Source organism: Poecilia formosa, unplaced genomic scaffold (genome assembly GCF_000485575.1).
Source record: "Poecilia formosa unplaced genomic scaffold, Poecilia_formosa-5.1.2 Scaffold36, whole genome shotgun sequence".
NCBI classification, from domain to species: Eukaryota; Metazoa; Chordata; class Actinopteri; order Cyprinodontiformes; family Poeciliidae; genus Poecilia; species Poecilia formosa.
The window spans coordinates 3627-21580 of NW_006799975.1; the positions used below are offsets into that span (position 1 = coordinate 3627).

The 17954-nt window shown below is 39.4% G+C and overlaps 1 protein-coding gene across 9 annotated transcripts in view; it reads right to left on the reverse strand.

The window, feature by feature from the left end:
- Window positions 1-728: 728 nt before the first annotated feature.
- The window catches only part of adgrb1a (adhesion G protein-coupled receptor B1a), a 240299-nt gene continuing 223073 nt past the window's right edge, over window positions 729-17954 (reverse strand). For 7 of the 9 annotated variants that reach the window (XM_016670626.1, XM_016670629.1, XM_016670627.1 and 4 more), the window contains 7 exons: window positions 16400-16571; window positions 15536-15631; window positions 15409-15448; window positions 12116-12780; window positions 9241-9276; window positions 8863-9021; window positions 729-2307 (listed from right to left, as the gene is read on the reverse strand). In XM_016670626.1, coding sequence (XP_016526112.1) covers window positions 2113-2307; window positions 8863-9021; window positions 9241-9276; window positions 12116-12780; window positions 15409-15448; window positions 15536-15631; window positions 16400-16571 — 1363 coding nt within the window. In that variant the 3' untranslated portion in view covers window positions 729-2112. The remainder of the gene's footprint in view (window positions 2308-8862; window positions 9022-9240; window positions 9277-12115; window positions 12781-15408; window positions 15449-15535; window positions 15632-16399; window positions 16572-17954) is intronic. The other 2 variants (XM_007550410.2, XM_016670632.1) reach the window with 1 other exon arrangement.

Below are 17954 nucleotides of genomic sequence, written 5' to 3' on the forward strand. Positions count from 1 at the left end.
ACAACGAAATTGCAGTTTCAGTTCCAACCATCCATTACACACACACATTTGCCACAATGGTGGGGGTACAAAGTATTGTACTGAATATAAACGTACAGTACAGTCCAGCAAGAAAAGATTTTTATTTACTACATTCCACTTTTATCAGTTACACACTCCTTTGTTTGCATCCATCAGTTAAAATGTTTAAAAAAAATTTATGTTTGTAGTAGTCCTGTGGCAAGTAGTAGAGGTATGTGATACTGCATACTTTGGTATTGATCTGATACCAAGGAAATATTTGGCCAGTATCACTAATACTGATAGACACTTTTTATTTAAATTTGTAATATAATTACTGACATTTAAATGTTTCTGTGGTTTTTACTTGGAATTATTTTGTTCAATCCTTGGACAGAATTTGGACAAAGTTTATTGGCATCTATAAAACACAATGATATCACATTAACATGAGTTGTGTGTATTTTTTCTAAATAAGGTGCAAAAATTAACCATTTGAGAGCAAATAAAAAAAATACTGAGTTGAGAAACTATAATACAAAAGAAAATGGAATCTGAAACTAAAGTATTGATTTTAACACACTGGTATTGATCCAATATTGATACTTTGGTATCGATATAATTGATATCTTTTATCGATCCGCCCACCTCTAGGAAACTGAAAAGTTTTAGAGGTCTGAAGACTTTAGCAAGGCACCTTTATCATTAGGGAACAGACAGAAAGATTCATTACATAGATATGCTTTTATTAGAAATAAGACACATTCATATTGTGCTCTGAAAACTGTACATCAACAAAAAAGCAGTAGGGTGCATGACCTGGGGATGGGGGGTGAGGGGAGATCTGTGTTGGAGGTAAGGATGGCTTCATGGGGTTATGGGAGAGGGGGTGAGGGGGTGACAGACAAACACATATCTGAATGACTCAGTGGTGATATCAAAACACACACAGTTACATAGCGATACAGAACACTTGTAGTCCAGTACCCTGATGAGTCAAGGGAGGGGGTGATGGGTGGGTCAATGGGTGGGGGCTTATCAGTATCAGAATAATCATGTTCATATTCATAATAATGAGAACAACTATCCTCAAGCACAGTAAGAAAGATATTTATAGGCTAAAATCCATTCTGTAGAACTCTGTTGAAATAATTACAATGCTATACATCAGGACTCCAGGTGAGCCTTGTGCTTCCCCTCTGTGCAGCCTACACACACACACACACACACACACACACACACACACACACCGTCTGATGACCTCATTGGATGTCATCACCGTCAACCAATGAGTCATATATAAGTAGAGCCGCGTCCTAATGTGCTTCTCACGGCACACACGCACACACATGCACGCACACACAAGGGTCTTTTCGGTTCACTTTTCCAGACTGCCAACATGTTGAGCTTTGTTCTTCTCAGGGTGTCTTTACTTTATGAATTCTAAGTAGCTGGGCTCCCACTGGATGATACGGGCCAATCAGGGCCAGCAGCCCACACATGCCCCGCCCACACCACAGTCTCTGAACTCTCCCTGCTTTTTATCCTCCGTCAGGTCACAGTCCTGTTCACCTCAGCATGCTCAAATCACTGTGCCCAGATCGGTACTGAGGAGCAGATTGGGACCAGTCCAGGTCCTTAAACCCAGTTTAGTGTCACTGAGAGGCATCTGAAGCTGAGCTTAACATCAGCCTCCATCAGGACAGCCTCAATATTAGCCAAGAGACACATCAGGATTATTACATGGTAACAGTTGAATACAGGGGAAGCATGGATATGCTGTTTAGAACATCTGGATGATGCACACGTAGAAGCATTCAGTCTCTTGTTATGAGTCAGCTGACTGTTGTCCGGACAATCCACTTTTCAGCCACATCAAAGTATCAAATGAAACAAAAAGAGACGCCATGTTCCTCTTCGCTCCAAACTCCATTTTCCAACCCTGTGAATCTGGTCCTCAGCCCTCCTCCGATTTAAGTCCCTGCAGAGGACTCCACTTCATTTTGTATTGAGCATGGCAGTGTGCAAGAGTGTGCGTGTGTGTGTGTGTGTGTGAGTGTGTGTGGTGACAGCACTGAAGATGGCAGGGAGCCGTGGGGTGTGAGACCCTGGTCACACTTCCGTCTGCAGGTCCATAATCTCCTGGCCCACCAGGGGAATGGTGGCGCTGCTCTTCTCCCACTCCACCGTCTGCAGCTCCAGGGGCGACGCCGCCACCGCTTCCAGCTCCTTCCTCACCCAGGAAGGGGGTGAGTGGGGTTTGCGGATGCCCTCCCATACCCTCTTACTGGGGGTCTGTTGCTTATCCTGCAGAAAAGGACACAATGAGAAAACTCACCTTATTTTATTTGAGAAACATTTGAATAAAGCAGAAGTGGCCAACTCCAGCGTCCCAGAGCTGGCATCCTGCATGTCTCAGATGTGTCTCTTTTGGAGCACAGTTAAAGTAATGACTGAATCTGGTTCTCAGCATGTCATAAGGTGCTGCAGATGAATCATTCATTTGGTTCAGGTGGGAAAGAAGAAAACAGGCAGGTTGTCAGCTCCTGTACACTGACGGTGGCCTGAAAGTTACTTCATAATATAAACTCAATATAAACTACATCAACTTAAGGTTTCTACTTTAATTCTTATGTAAAGTGCAAGAAGACTGAATGGATTTCTTCAGTTTTTGCTTTTTGTAACTAAATGTTCCAGATCATCTCACAAATTTTACCATCAGACAAAGGTAACCTTTCAGAAAAGAAAAAGAAAAACATTTGCAAGTTATTTTATTTATTAAAGGGAAATAAATATCTACACCAACCTGGGACAATATAGTGTGGACTATAGAAATTCAAGAACAGATGAAAAACAAAGTCAACATCTATCAATTCGGAAAGTCGTTTGTAATGGTTGAGGACTCCAGAGAACCTCAGTGAGATTGGCTAAGAGAGCAGAGAGGAGGCTAGAGCAGCAACTTGTCCAGCAGTTCTCACACAGAGATGATGCATACTATTGCTTTTACAAATTAGTCACAATCAACACATATTATGACTTTGTTTTTCTTACAGTAACCCCAATCAATCCTGCTGATCAAAGGGAACACAAAGGCCCATCTCACAACTCTGTGTGTGTGTGTGTGTGTGTGTGTGTGTGTGTGTGCGTGTGTGTGCGTGTGTTTGTGTGTGTGTGTAGAGACAAAATCAAAGTCTTTTTCCCCCTTTTTTTTGAAGGGTTGAGTAACAGGATGCACACTGTTCCAAACAGTGGAACAACTAGTTCTTAATTTGTTTTCACAAATACCAAGGTTGGTTTCTATATGGAATTTTACTTTGGCTTTTTCCCCAATAAAAAAAAGAATAATCCGAAAACAGGATTTTATTTTTAACTCAGTTTGTCTTTGACTGATGGTGGCAAGGAAGCAAAAACAGAAGAAACCTGTTAAGAGGCAAATACTTTTCACAGCACCATAAACTCATTTAGCAATACCTACAGACAGGATAATAAATGTATCTTATCTCAATGAAAATGGTGGTTATGGAAATTAGAGCTATATTTTTGCAAAACAAACAAAAAAACAAACATTTTTTTCAGTGAATCAACTAAAATATGAATAATAAGGAAAGCATATGTGCTTTCCAGTAAAGGAGCTCAATGCAAGCATGAAGTGGCATGAATGTCCCTCCCTCCAAACCTCCCTTTTCCTTGCAGAGTCAATTCAACAAAATTCTACAAGTGATGTAATAAATTGGTTAATAATGAAACAGGAGAAGCAGAGAGGCAGTGCTGGTTGTTTGGCTGCTGGTGTCATTCAGCATAATGACCATGGGCTCCTTGCAGGTTTGTAGAGCCCTAAAAACTCAGGGCGGCAGTGGGGTCACACTTCTAACACGTCAGTTCCACAACAAATATAAGAATGTTTAATATGTTGTTTTGATTTAATTTTTGATAGCCACATAAGTTGCACCAGGTGACAGAACACCAAAATTTTACAAACAATTTGGGTTGACAGCTGAGGCAAATATAGACATACTGTGTAGAGATATCAGGCATAACATTATGACCTTCCTGCTAGTGTGTTGAACTCTGCTGATGCTTTCAGATCCTTGTTCTGGAAGAGGATCGGTTTGTTTGTATATAACATCCCACAGAGGTTGAGTTGGCCCAAGATCTTAATGTGCTCATATTCTGTCAAATTTCTGTCAGAATCTTCGTTAATACTCTGAGCTACACTCCCACAAGTGTTGAGACAGACCTCATGGGCCAGCCTTCATTCCTCATGTGCCTCAATGGGCCTTCATGAACCTTCTTTAGTAGATATTGCACACTGCAGAACACGGACACCAGACAACATCTGCATCTGCAGGTGATCACGCTCTGCTCCCTTTCAAACTTGCTCACATCTTTATGATGTTTTTTCTGCCCTAATAATTGGAGCTTATTGTACGTTTTAGGAGGAACAGGGCTAGACCAAACCCTACTTCCAAGGGGAGGTGGTTGAGGAATTTAAATACCTCTGTGTTTATCTGGACAGCAGACTGGACTGGAGACGCAACAGTGAAGCATCTATAAGGACAGAGCAGACTGGACTTCTTGAGGAAGCCAAGATCCTTCAAGATTTGCAACAAGATGTTGCGGATCTTCTATCAGTCTGTTGTTGAGAGCGTCATCTCTTCATCCGTCATCTGTTGGGGCAGCAGCATCAGAACCAGGGACATAAAAAGGCTCAACAGCCTGATAAAAAGACTGGTTCTGTTCTAGTTCTGTTCTGGGGACGACTGTGGAACCTCTGCAGATGATGATGCAAAGATGGATTTTACATAAAATTAAGAAAATTAACCCTGACCATCCTCTTCATGAGACTGTCTTAGACAAACACAGTATTTTCAGTCAGAGGCTTTTTACAGACTGCTACAGGAGATCTTTCCTGCCAACAGCCATTACTGTCTACAATAACTCTTTGAAGAATTTGAATTAATATGAGTTACAATAACTTTTATTTTCCCTTTGGGATTAATAAAGAATTTTTGAATTTGAAGGTCTACTTGCCACAAAGCTGTTATGATGAGATAATTAGTGTCCATTCTTCTGTCGGTCATAATGTTATGCCTCATTCATGTATGACCTTAAGGACTGCTCTTAAGCAGAGTGATACAGTTATTTTTAATTTTATGTTGATAGTCTAAAGTTAAAAATAAAGCGAATCTGTGAATCTTTGAGAAAATTGGCATGAAAAAGAACTGAATTTATTTATCAGTATTTATATAAAATGAAAAAAACTAACATGCCCTTTAAGAAGCCAGAAAGAAAGATGCAATGAAATTTGAAACAAATGGGGCATATATAAGACTGTTGCAATGAACAATTAATTAATTGCATGATAAAATAAGGTCAATAATTTCCATTTTAAGGATTAATATTTTTTGAAGGGAAATTCTTTTACAAAAATGTCATAGTCTATTTTATTTATGGCTGTGGTTGTGTGTGGTTTATACTACATTTATGTTTATTGATTCTGGTTATGTTTTATTATTCCTGTTTCAGTGTGAAATGTTCTGTAAAAAATTAAAGCTCATTAATCTTTGAGAGAGCGAACTTGCATTCTTATGCAAGTTCGCATCATTTTCAGATCTATTACCTGAAAATGATGTCAAACAACATTATCATTTATTGCAATAATTTTTGAGACGATTTATGATCCAGCAAAATTTATCATGACAGGAATAGCCATATATGCTTGACCCCTTGCTTCCTATGACTCCTCCAGGCCTACTCTTTTTCTTTCAGGTTTACATTCTAATCTCTTTGTTGACTTGAATGGTAGAGACTGACCTCACGTACACAGTTATTTTTTCTTCTTCTTTGTTCTTAAAACTGCAGAAAACTCAGAAAGGTCTTAAAAACTGTAAAGTGAAGTTACCTTTTTCAAATAAAATAGCGTGAATAAAAAATAGCATTTAATAATTAAAGGCAAAGCAATTATAATAACAATTGTGACGATCTGTGTTTTTGTGTATTTATTTCTTGGTTTTGTCTGTGTCCTTGTTCCCGTGTGAGTCTCTGTGATGTCCTGTCCTCCCTGTTGATTGATCCCAGCTGTGTCTAGTTTTCCTGATTACCCTCCCTGTGTATTTAAGTCCACCTGTGTCTCTTGTCGGGTCCTCGTCTAATGTCAGTAGTTGTTGTCGAACGTCTATGCTCTCCAGTTGGACTGCGAAGTCCTGGTTAGCGTTAGCTCTCGTTTTCTGTCCTCTGTGTATCAGTTGCTACCGGTAATTAGCTGTGTGGTATACTCTATGCCGTGACGCCTGTATTGGACTGTTTGAGCTTTCATCATTAAATTAATCATTTTCTTCACAACCTGGGTCTCAGTGTTCATCCTCACCACCTCCCATTCACCACACCATGACAATAATAATGACACAATATTTTTTTTATGTACATTTAAATTAGTTTTTTGTTAATGACTGAATGTCAGAGACCTTTTGGAGGGATGGGGGCTTGAAGTTAAACAGGGGCACACTGAACAAGATCTTAACCCTATGGAGTCGCTGCCCGCCGTGCAGCGTACAAGCATGTGACGCATTTATAAGGCTTCGTAATAACATGGACGCATACCGAGTTTTCATTTCAACTCTGTTGGACAGCACGGACTTCAAACTTTATAAAAGTGGTGTTTTTATATTGGTTTTGTGGTTATTTACTTCAAAATAAAGCCAGAAATAAGATTGATCATTTCCGCCTTATTTTGTGGGGTCTAAATGTACCCCATTTCGAAACAACCAATGAAAATGTGTTGACGGTCTGTTGCTAGGTAGAACGGAGACACGCAGAGAGAGACGGGGGCGGGGGGACTTGGATATGGCAAGAGACTAGGGTGCAGCCATGCTGTGGATTTTACTAGGTTTTTTAGACTATAAGTGTGTTGTTAGAGTTCGTGGTGTGTGCAGTGTTAGTAGTAGTTTTGCTAGCTATCGCTACATGGCTTCATAGCGAGCGCTGACGCACTGAGAAGAGAGACTGCGCGCCGGGATGGCCATTTAGACCTCGTCTTCAAAGGGTTAAAACACCAAACAACAACATAGCAAAAACTCATATTAATCAAGAATCTAATATTTTATTGGATCATATTGTATCATTGTCATCATGTGGGGACAATGCAAAGCAAATTTAATCTAGGTTTTCCCCAACAGGTATAATGTTGCTGTTTCTGCTGCTGTCAGAGCTGGAGGGCTGTGTAGATCTGAGACTGTAGTTGTTAAACAGACCAGAGAAGAGATTAAGTTTGCTATGAAATAAGCAAATTTGCTGCTATTTTACTAAATAACCCCTAATAATATCCCACTGTTTGATCTCCATAGCAACCTGGCTGCAGACTGCTTTAAAGATCAAAAAAGCTCAGAGGGGTTAACTCTACATATTTTTCAATGTTAGCATCTCATAGACCTAGAATTGTAAGACTGAGAGATAAATAATTTTCATTAGATTTTGTCATTCAACAAGATCTTGAGAAACATCCATGCATTTAAGTTTAGTTGATTACTGCAACAGTGTTTTCATAGGTCTGCCTAAAAAAATCTATCAGACTTCTGCTGAAGGTCTAGGGCCAATATAAATGATTGAATTGTGACAGAGACCACAGATATAAAACTTTAGCATTTGTTTAATGAGAAAAAATAAGTATTTAACAATACTATCAAATTTTATTTAATGGTTTCAGCAGAGATAAAAAAAAATTACATTTAGGATTTAATTCAAAAGTTTACTTTGTAAAAGTGCACAGAATCATCTTGATAGTTTGATTGTTGTGTTACCATGGCTGGAATCTGAAGCTATCTGTAATCTTTGTGTTCGAACTTGGTTTGTTTACAAATACATCACAGCAAATAATAGCCAATAATTGGTGGTTGATTTTAAGCTTGGCTAATTAACCTGGTCCCTCTCTCACAGACTTCACTAAATCTATATTTAAAAACTGTTAGTGATGTTGATGTTCCTAGTAGGACGCGAGGGCCCTAAATCAGATTCTGCCTAAGGCAATCAGGCTGGCCCTGCATTAAGAGGTAGTTGCTGCTCTGCACATCTCTGCTGGATGCGAGAAACTAATAGGGAGTTTTTATTTATGAGACACTAGCAGGGACAGACCTTCAGGCTCTTTTGTTTCGTGACTATTGGGCCACAGAGACTGTATCGGTTGCTTGGGTTTTATTTTTATTTTTTCATTCTGTCAGCAGTGATGTGAACCCACCTGGTAGTAATGTTAGGTTAAGGTGAAGCAGAGCGCTAACAGTGAGCAGGCGGTACTGGGGCTTTGAGGTGTGTTCTGTAAAAAACCTCAGAGGCCTTCAGAGAATATCTGCACTCATCCTGTGTAAACACTGCTGGATCCTAGATGAACTGAAGGGGCAACTGCTTCTAACCTCTGGATGTGTCAAATTAAAAGGGGCAGTTTAAGAACATTTGCCACACTTTTAAGATTTTTTACTGTTTTGAAATAGTGTTTTTATTTAAAAACCATGCCTTTTCCTCTCTTTCCCTAGTTACACATTGTCTGTGTTGTTCAATAATAAAAAAAATCTTAATACATTTCCACTGGCAGGTTGTGGTTGTAATGTGACAAAACGAAACTCACTACAATCAGATCTCCACACTCAGCATTTGGTATTGATGGAAGTGCTACATATGCTCACCCACAGCTTGAAGCCACAGTTCATTTATTCTGATTCTAACAACACAGAACGATAAACCACCATGTTCAGAACCAAGGCATTGACAATTAAACAGGAGAGCTAATGTCAGTGTTTGTGCTAATGGTTAGAGGGAAAGGGAAACATTCAGTATAGCAGAAGGGAAGGGGCAGAATAAAATCAAACTGTTTACACTCATGTTGGTCTTGTCGCTGCCGGTAGAGGACACACTCCATCTTTTGGCAGCTTTGGCATCAACAGGTGGAGACTCTCTATCCTTGTCTGCACTTTGAATCTTCCTGTTCAGGTCCTGAAACATGTCCTGGTGCCGTTTCCGGGTGTGCATTATTTTCTACACAGGAACATTGCACGTTACGTACAAGTTTAATAGAACAGAGTACCATCAGTTCTACTTCTGCTTTCTCTGCACATTAAACGTTCCTACTCTGCACATTACTATCAGTTCTGGAAAATAAATGTAGTTAAAAAAAGTAGAGGTCTTTAAAACAGACATCAGGCTTTTTGGTGCAAGTTTCAGAATCTCTGTAGGAAGCAAAGAAACTACAATTACCTCAAAGTCAAGCTCTGCATAGCGTGATTTTCGTCTCTGGGGGGAGATGAGACAGAGAGATTAAAATTCCATCTAGATATTGGAGGCCTTGTGAGCAGAAATACTCAAGTGTTTAATAGTGGAGCTCCACATGAACCGCTTTAGAAAAGGTCTTCCTGGGCTTAACAGGAGTGAGTCATGGGGGACGAAGCGAGCTCTGCTGTTGGTTATTCAGACCCCGCTGGCACACGTTTTCAACAAACAGCTTGTGACCGAATGACCTTTAGGTCAGCTGTCCCAGAGAGCTGAAGGAAGGCCTGACCTTCAGGTTGCCTGCTTCCTCTGGCAGCTGCTGCCTCTCACGCCATTATGGAAGTGTGTTTTGCCCCGGAGTGAAAAGACACCAGCAGGCAGATGTCTGAGCCACTTTGTGCTGATCGGTGTGGCGTCTCATCCACATGCTGCTGTCTGTAGCGCGAGCTCACAGAGAACTAACCTTTTTACAGATGCTCCTCTAACATGGGCTTCTCAATATGAGTGGAAGCAAGCAGCTGTGGTATGCATCATCTCGGAGATGACCGAAGTGATGAAAACATGAAATGTTTTGACAACAATTGATGATACTTCTAAGTATTGGAATGATTATTCAGTTTAATGTTTGCCTCATATGGTGATCATAGCTGGGAATCCTTTCTCACTCTAACGCTGTTATGAGGTACAATAAATTATTCCAGAAAGCAATTATAGAACTTAATTGTTCCTTCAGCTGCTTGTATTAATGATTAGTTTATGTTTAATAACAGATGCTGCATCATTCATGACTGATGCAGGATAAACAACAACTTGGTTAAAGTTAAATGCTGATTTCTCTGGATTATGAGGCAAAAAAAAATGAGAAGATGTGATGAAAGGATGATATTTTCAGTTTTTACATTCCAAATCTTGCATATTATCATATTTCATTGAACTAACCCCACCAGACCAACTGAATCATTCTGAACACTCCAAGCATTTGGTCCACTTATTCCATCTGAAGATTTTACCTCGTCATTTGAAAAGTTTATGACAATAAAAATATAAAAACAATGTCTCATTTCCACATTTGTGTGTTCAGTCAGGATTTCAGTATAATTTGCCTTTCTCATTAAGTACATGAATTTTCTTTCTACAGAAGTTATATTTAATCATATTTACATGTCTATCTGGATTCATAGGAATATATAAATCCTCTGGTCCTTACAAGGTTACTAAAGCCAGTTCAATCTATCAGAAGTAGAAGAACATCCACCAGATGTTATTATTGTCCCAGGGCTGCTTCATATTTAGTTCCATCTATTTTTAAATTAAGTCCAACTAGCATGATACTGCCACCACCATGTTTCAAACTGTGGGGGAGAGGTAACTATTTAACAGGAATTGGGATGTTTTTTAAATCATACATTATTTGCAGAAAATTTGCTTGTTTGCTCCTTTTTTAATATTCCAAAAAACAAAAAAACAAACAAAAAAAAAAAAAAGAAAAAAACACCTGAACGGCTGTAACCCTAAGAGTGGACATAAATAAGTCTGCATATGTTAGCTAAAACAGTTTCCATTGTGCTTATTAGTGCATATCAAGAGAGACCTGCTTGTAGAGCAGGTCTCAAGTATCCACAGGTTTGATCTACCTCATGGAGATTCTGGTGATTAATCTCCAGAATTACCAGACATAGTTATTCCTAACAGGAATGTTGCGCCACCTACCCGATGTGCCGTAGCCGCCTGTCTACCTCTGGATGAACAGAACCTCTGAATGTTCTGTGACTTTACAGACACATCTGAAGAAAACCTCACAAACACTAACAGAACAGGGACCAACGTCTGAATGACCAGAAGTAAAGAACAGACTGCTACAGCTGCTCTCTCATATCTATACAACACATATAAAGCAGTAAATAATTAATGACAATTTCAAGCATGTTGAAAACTGTTGAAAACCCCTGCAGGAGGCAGGGGCTGGAAGTTCCCCGTCCAGCTTGGTCATGCTGTCAGGGACTCTGGATTTCCCAAAGTAATCAACCGTACAGATTTTAGTTTCTGTGTGGTTGAAACTAAAATCATATTCCCTGTTTGTGCCAGAGTCTTGGTTCTGAAAGGACTTCCAGGTGATAGGTTTAGCAATGCACCTGCATGTGGAAATGATACATTACTGCCGCCTTTAGAGAACTGTTTTACATCTGTCAACATTGCATGTCTGGTTGTTGTTTTGATGGGGCTGGCATTGTTTTTATGAATAATTAAGTTAACACTTAATAACAAAATGATGAAAAAAAACAACACATTTTCCAAAACTGGGAAGTCGTACTTAAAATGTAAATTAGATCACATGACTTTATCAATAAATCTGAAATTTAACTGATAAGACAAACAAATCTTGTCTTATCAGATTTGATAGAATAGACCTAACATGTCAGGTCTATTTTTATTATTTACTCTGTTATACTGTTCAAAAAACCAAAATCTTACAAAGTAATTTTGGTCTTGTTTCAAGTGCAAATATCTAAGTACGCTTGAAATAAGACAAAACTAACTTACAAGTAACTTTTCAGCAAGAACAAGGAGTTTAGAATCAATAATTCCTTAATATTGGTGGAAATATGTTATATAACTTATATAACATATAACTTATAACATGGGGAAAAAATGTCGTTAGATTTTATGTTTTTGCAGTGACTAATACACCTGTTTCATTTACACAAGGTGTTCCACATGTTGTAGAAATGGAATCATCATTATTTTGTACACGGTGTAATATATAAAAAAGTTTAATTTTCTGGGATTTTTAAGTCTTACAGGAAGTGGAAATAAGTTTGTTCTCTGAGTCTATCTGAAACCCAGGCAGGTCTGGTGGTCTTACCTCCAATGAGCTCATGGACAGTGTGGAGACGGTTTCACTCTTGGACATCACCCCGGAGTTGCCAGAGTCGCCTGCATCTGCCAAGCTGCTTGTTGTCTGCGAGTCTCTGGGCATGTTGTGGAGATTGTGAGCTGGTGAGTCTCTGTCAGTACATGACACACTGACCTGGTCAGTAGGAAGGCTCTTGAGCCCAAAGCCAGGGACTGGCTCTCCAGCAGTAGAGTTGGCCAGATGGATGAGCCTGCTCTGAGGGAGCTGTTCCATGGTGATGTTATACTTGCTGGTCTGATCATCTTTCCCCTTGGCGGCCTTCTGTGTACCTGTGTTGTTAGCTGGTAGGATGATGTACCCCGGGCCTTTGCCAGTGCTGTCCGAGCTGCTGCCCTCCCCGTTCCCTCGGGGAAGTTCCCCGTCCAGCTGCTTGAAGAGCTCGCCATCACAGATGTAGATGGATTTGGCACCGGGGAGCTCGGTGCTGATCCCCTTTGCAGCAGCACCTTTCTCCCGGCGCAGAGAGAGGGTGTGGCTGGAGTAGTCAGCCACATTCTGGAGGTGAACCTTGGTCATGCTGGCTGGCATTGTGTTAAAGTTGGATCCTTTCTGAAGGGTGAGGGTCCCGGCAGAAGCCTTGTCTTCCCCCTGGAGAGACGAGCGCTTCGCTGTGCCTGGAGATCAAACAGAGATGAAGGATAAACTTACCCACCTAACGCTTAAACGATCAATAGACCTTCAACACATTCCACCAAAACAAAAGAATTAAAAGATAAAATTTTATGTTACATTAATTAAATACAAAAGATAAAGTGGTTCAAGTCTTTATTATTGTGTATCAATATTGTTTTGTTCATCTTTGGGCTTTGACTGGGCCACTCCAACACTTTCCCATGGGTTGTGTCCTGCTCTGTCTCAGTTTTGATTCTCTAGAGCAGTGGTTCTTAACCTGGGTTCGATCGAACCCCAGGGGTTCGTTGAGTCGGTCTCAGGGGTTCGGCGGAGCCTCTGCCGTAGAAGTAAAGACACACTTGCTTAAAGTCGTGATGACGCGCCCCGCTTTGCCATCACTTGCTGCAGAGGATCACGTTACAATTGCTTAGCTAATCAGTGCTGCGGAGAAGAACTGATTGAAGGAGTTCCACTCTCAGCATGGATTTAAACTTGTGTCTTTAATTACTTCAGCAAAGCTCATTGTAGCTTTCGGTTTACTTCCAAATCTGCTCCTTAGTCGCATCTTTTAGGGGTTGCTACTGCCTCTAGTGGCGTGGGGGTGGTAACACAACTAATATAATTACATTACTAAATCAGAATACGGCAAAGTCTTTATTATTTATTATTAATTTTTCATTCTCTTAAGAATGAAGAGCTAATTAAATAATCTAAACAAGACCTTAAAGTGGTTCCAGTTTCTCTCGATGGTCAATCTTTTGAAACTGTGGAAAATTTTAAATACCTTGGGTCATTCCTGGACAGTCTGCTCATCTTTGCTGAAAACACTGACTATATTTTGAAGAACTGTTCTCAGAGACTCTAACCTTTTAAGAAGACTTAGTGATCTTGGGGTGACCCAACTAGACTCTAGTTGGGTCACCCCTATGTCTTGAATTTGGGGGGGAATCATATTTTATTTATCACTACAGAAGGGTTCAGTGAATGCGCATATGAAACTGGTGGGTTCAGTACCTCAAAGAAGGTTAAGAACCACTGCCCTAGAGCTTCTAAAAGGTCCAGAACTTGGTCTAGTAACTCTGCAAAGCTGCTTCTGCTGAAGAAGAGTACCACTACAGCATAATACTGCCACCACCATGTTTTCCCATTTGGACGTTATATTCTAGGTGATGTGTATGGTAGTTTTCTCTAACACATTGCAGTTTCTATCTAAGAAGAAACAGTTCAACTCTGTTCCCATCTGAGGAGAGCAGGATCTTCCATATTTGCAGTATTGCCTACATAACTTGTGGCAAACTGCAAACTTTATATCAAAGTACGCTTGAAACAAACTGCAAACTTTATATCAAAGTACGCTTGAAACAAACTGCAAACTTTATATCAAAGTTTGAAGTTGGATTTTCCTCTTTTTACTCTTTCAATAACAGCCAAATTTATGCAGTGAACGAAGATGAGCTGTGAATCTCAGTAGCTCCTCAAGAGTTACCACCAGGTGATCAACAAGTCAACCAGTTCTGAAGTCCTTCCACTGGCTCCCTCTAACTCAGACAACAGACTTTAAAATACTTCTGTTAGTTTATAAATCACCAAATGGTTTAGCAGCACAATACATGAATACTGCTGCTGTTGTATCAATCTTCCAGACCTCTCAGATTCTGGTTCCAGTGATGCAGAGCAGATGTCGAGAAGCAGCATTCAGCTTCTATCCATCACAAATCTAGAACAAACTTCCAGAAAACTGCAAAACAGCTGAAACACTTAGTTCCTTTAAATCTAGACTAAAAAGAACTGGACTAAAAAAGTGTAGTTTTAGTCCAGTTCTCATTTGTTTCTTCTGTCTGCTCTTCTTTAAGATGAACATTTTGGACCAGCAGCCTCTCCTTGCTTAATGTTTCTTTCTTCTGTTATTAAAGCCTTACTTTATTAAAATCTTCTGCTGCTTACTCCTTCTCCAAACAATGCAGTTGGAATGTTCTTTTACAGGCTATATGATTTTAAGTAAGCAGCATAAAATATTCTTAGCATATTGCAACATGGGGTATTTCATAAAACGTTTAGGTTGCTAAAATGCCTTAGACAATGCTTCAAACTAATTTTCCAAAGAGCACTCTCTGTGGTCCCTTTTCCTGTTTCACATCTCCAGAGAAAAACAAAAACAGCAATCTTGTCTCTTGTCACTTTTCCATCAGGTTTTCTCTGCAGCTCAGTAGCTTTTCTGCTCCAGATGCTGCTCCTAATATCCCGTCTAACATCAAAATCAGACTCCTACTCCCAGCGGATTTAAGAGCAGAGCCCATATCTGATGCAGTGCTGCCAGAAGGGACTTCATTATACAGCAGCAGACTAGGAGAGACTCAGACTCATTTAACTGCTCAGCACATGTCCAATCCACTTCCATTCACCATGATTTAACTGTGGCACACAGCAGTCAAGCTGGATCTCTTGTTGAAACACTTCCCCGAGACAAGGAAGTTATTATAACTATTAGACACAAGTGCTTCACATCTGTTCCAACAACACAGAGGAACCTGCAACAGTCAAAACAGACAGATGAGCCACACAGGAACAGCTGTCCCTAAAGCTGAATAAAAGACAAACGACAAATTAAACATATCAAACAGGAAACTTACTGGATCTGCAAGCCATATCTACGTCTTTTTCAAAGTCAGTCTGAGGATAGAAAACAGCACATGTATTGACTGTGACTGTCAGACTGCATCTTGGAAAGAACAAAAAAACAAGATGGCTGATGCTTACCATGAGCTGTGCATGACCATTTTGAAAAGATCCACCTGAATCTCCATTAGTGTCTTCCTGCCGATCCACAACACGACACTTGACCGCTTCCTGAACCTGCAGGGAACCATGGGAGCAGAGGTCACTCAGAACAGGACAAATACTAGCAGCACAGATACAGAGGGACAGGAGGGGGATTTTAATAACCGAGTCACATCAAACCAGACAACCTAATCCTTCTAGTTTAGACAACAAAACATTCTACTATTTAGGTTCAGATTTAATGGGGAATTTTTGCAGGGATTGTTCAGTTTATCTCTATGAAACTTCTGCCCTTCTGTGTCATGTGACCTTCTGTAACCAGACAACTATCAGTGTAGAGAGTGCTGCTGAAACACTAGTCATTCATTCTCCAGGTGTTTATGAAGCATGAAAACACTTCTTCTATAGATTTTCTCAGAACAAAACTTACAATAACATGTTATATCCTGAAATATCAATAAGCCATATAAAAACAGAATAAATATGCTAATTTTAGCCTAGCGCTTCAGTGAACTGCAGCACATAAAAAACAAAAGCAGCAAGATTTGATTTGGTTGAAGAATCACACTAATGTAATACTGATGAAAGATAGTGTGTTACTGCATTTTAAAGCTACTGTGGTTTCAACAATTAATTTTAATGAAGAACATACACTTAAACCCACTAACTGAAGTCTGCTAGTTTGGTGGTTCAGTTCAGTTATCAGATTGATGATAGGCCTCAAAATACAGTAATATTGTCTTTCACCCATATTAGGGTAGCAATACCGTAAGCAATTTGGCTTAAATCAAGCCAAACTGAAGCTAATTTCCACTAACTACAGTGGGTGGTCATGTTGGGTACCTCTCTACGCAGGATGCAGTGAACCATTACGATAACAAAACCTTCCAGAGAATCAAACACAGCGAAAAGAATCTGGAAGAGGGCAGAACGCCGGTCAGTGATGGCCAGGACAGCAGACATCCATGTGAGGGCCAAGAGAGGCAAAACCACACAGGAGCTCCACAGTGACGCCCTGCAGGACATGAAGAGAATTACAGTCACGGTGTGGCGTCTACGCAAAGCAGAAGCTACGACTACAAAGGTTTTCTACCTAATGTACAACTGACATTTTATTACGTAGTTAAGATTAGTTTACTTTCACAAAGAACAATCTAACAAAAAAAATATTGAAATAAATAAGATTACTCTCTTTTTCAAAAGTAAAACAAGAAATAATCTGAATAACAATATTTTGTTCTTCAGTAACTATAGGCTGTAAATAGAAGTTCTTACCCATGCAGAAATATATTAATTTCTTTAACTACGACATCATCCATCATGTGCTATATAAGTATATAAATAAATATGTTTCTAAATTACATCTCTCATATACATGTATATTTAAGATGATTTAGTCAAACCATATAGGATCTAGTGCCACAGGAAAGAGAGGGAAGGAGTGAAGGTGAGGGTGGAGGTCAAAATAAAAGATGTGGAATGAGGCTGAAACAGAATGTAAAGACAAACACAGAGGAGGCAGAGCAGGACAGAGAGAAAGAGAGTCTGAGCTGAGGAAGTGTTGTTCCTGCCTTCCTCTGCTTATTTATGTTTCTGACTGATCCCATTTGTTCTAATGAGAGTATTAGAGATAAACTGTTCTCAGTGCAAGTGTTCTGAAATGAACTGAGCATAATCAGCACTTTCACTTTTAATTACATAATATCCAGAGGTGGAAAAAATACTCAGCTAACAGTGTAGCACATGCAGTGACAGCAGAATTTTTCTAATTAATCTATAGCAAAGCAAAGGAAACTAGAGAGGAAAAGGCCTGATATTCCAAATAACTGCTCATATTATTCTAATCAGCTGACAGTTTGGACTTAGGCTGTTAAATTCATTATCTTTATTCAATATATTTTCAATTACAGCTAATTACACATGTCTATATGTTTTCTGTGCAGCATTTCTATGATTTTACTAGCTGCCCACTAGTGTTAACCAAGGAAAGTGTTTAAAGGAAAAATAAATGAAAAAAAAACAAAACAATCTTAACCAATTGAAGTTTGTGAGCTAACAAAACTTAAAGCTGCCACCAATTTATGACACTTAAGAATAAAGAGCACACAAAAAGAAAAGAGGACAGTACGATGTATGCACTGTGTGAATTTTGTCCTCATTTATTAATGGCAATAGCTCAACTTTTTATGCTATTGTTATATGTAACAGGTTTAGCCCATAGAACAAAATATTACAATACAAGTCTTTTAAGGTGATGAGATCCTCATCTGAAAAAGTTCAGACTACTATGAAATAATATTTGATATATATATGTATACATTAATAAACAACAGCTAAAGGTTTGGACACACCTTCCCATCCAAAGTGATTTTAAATTTACCTTCTATAAGTTGAATAA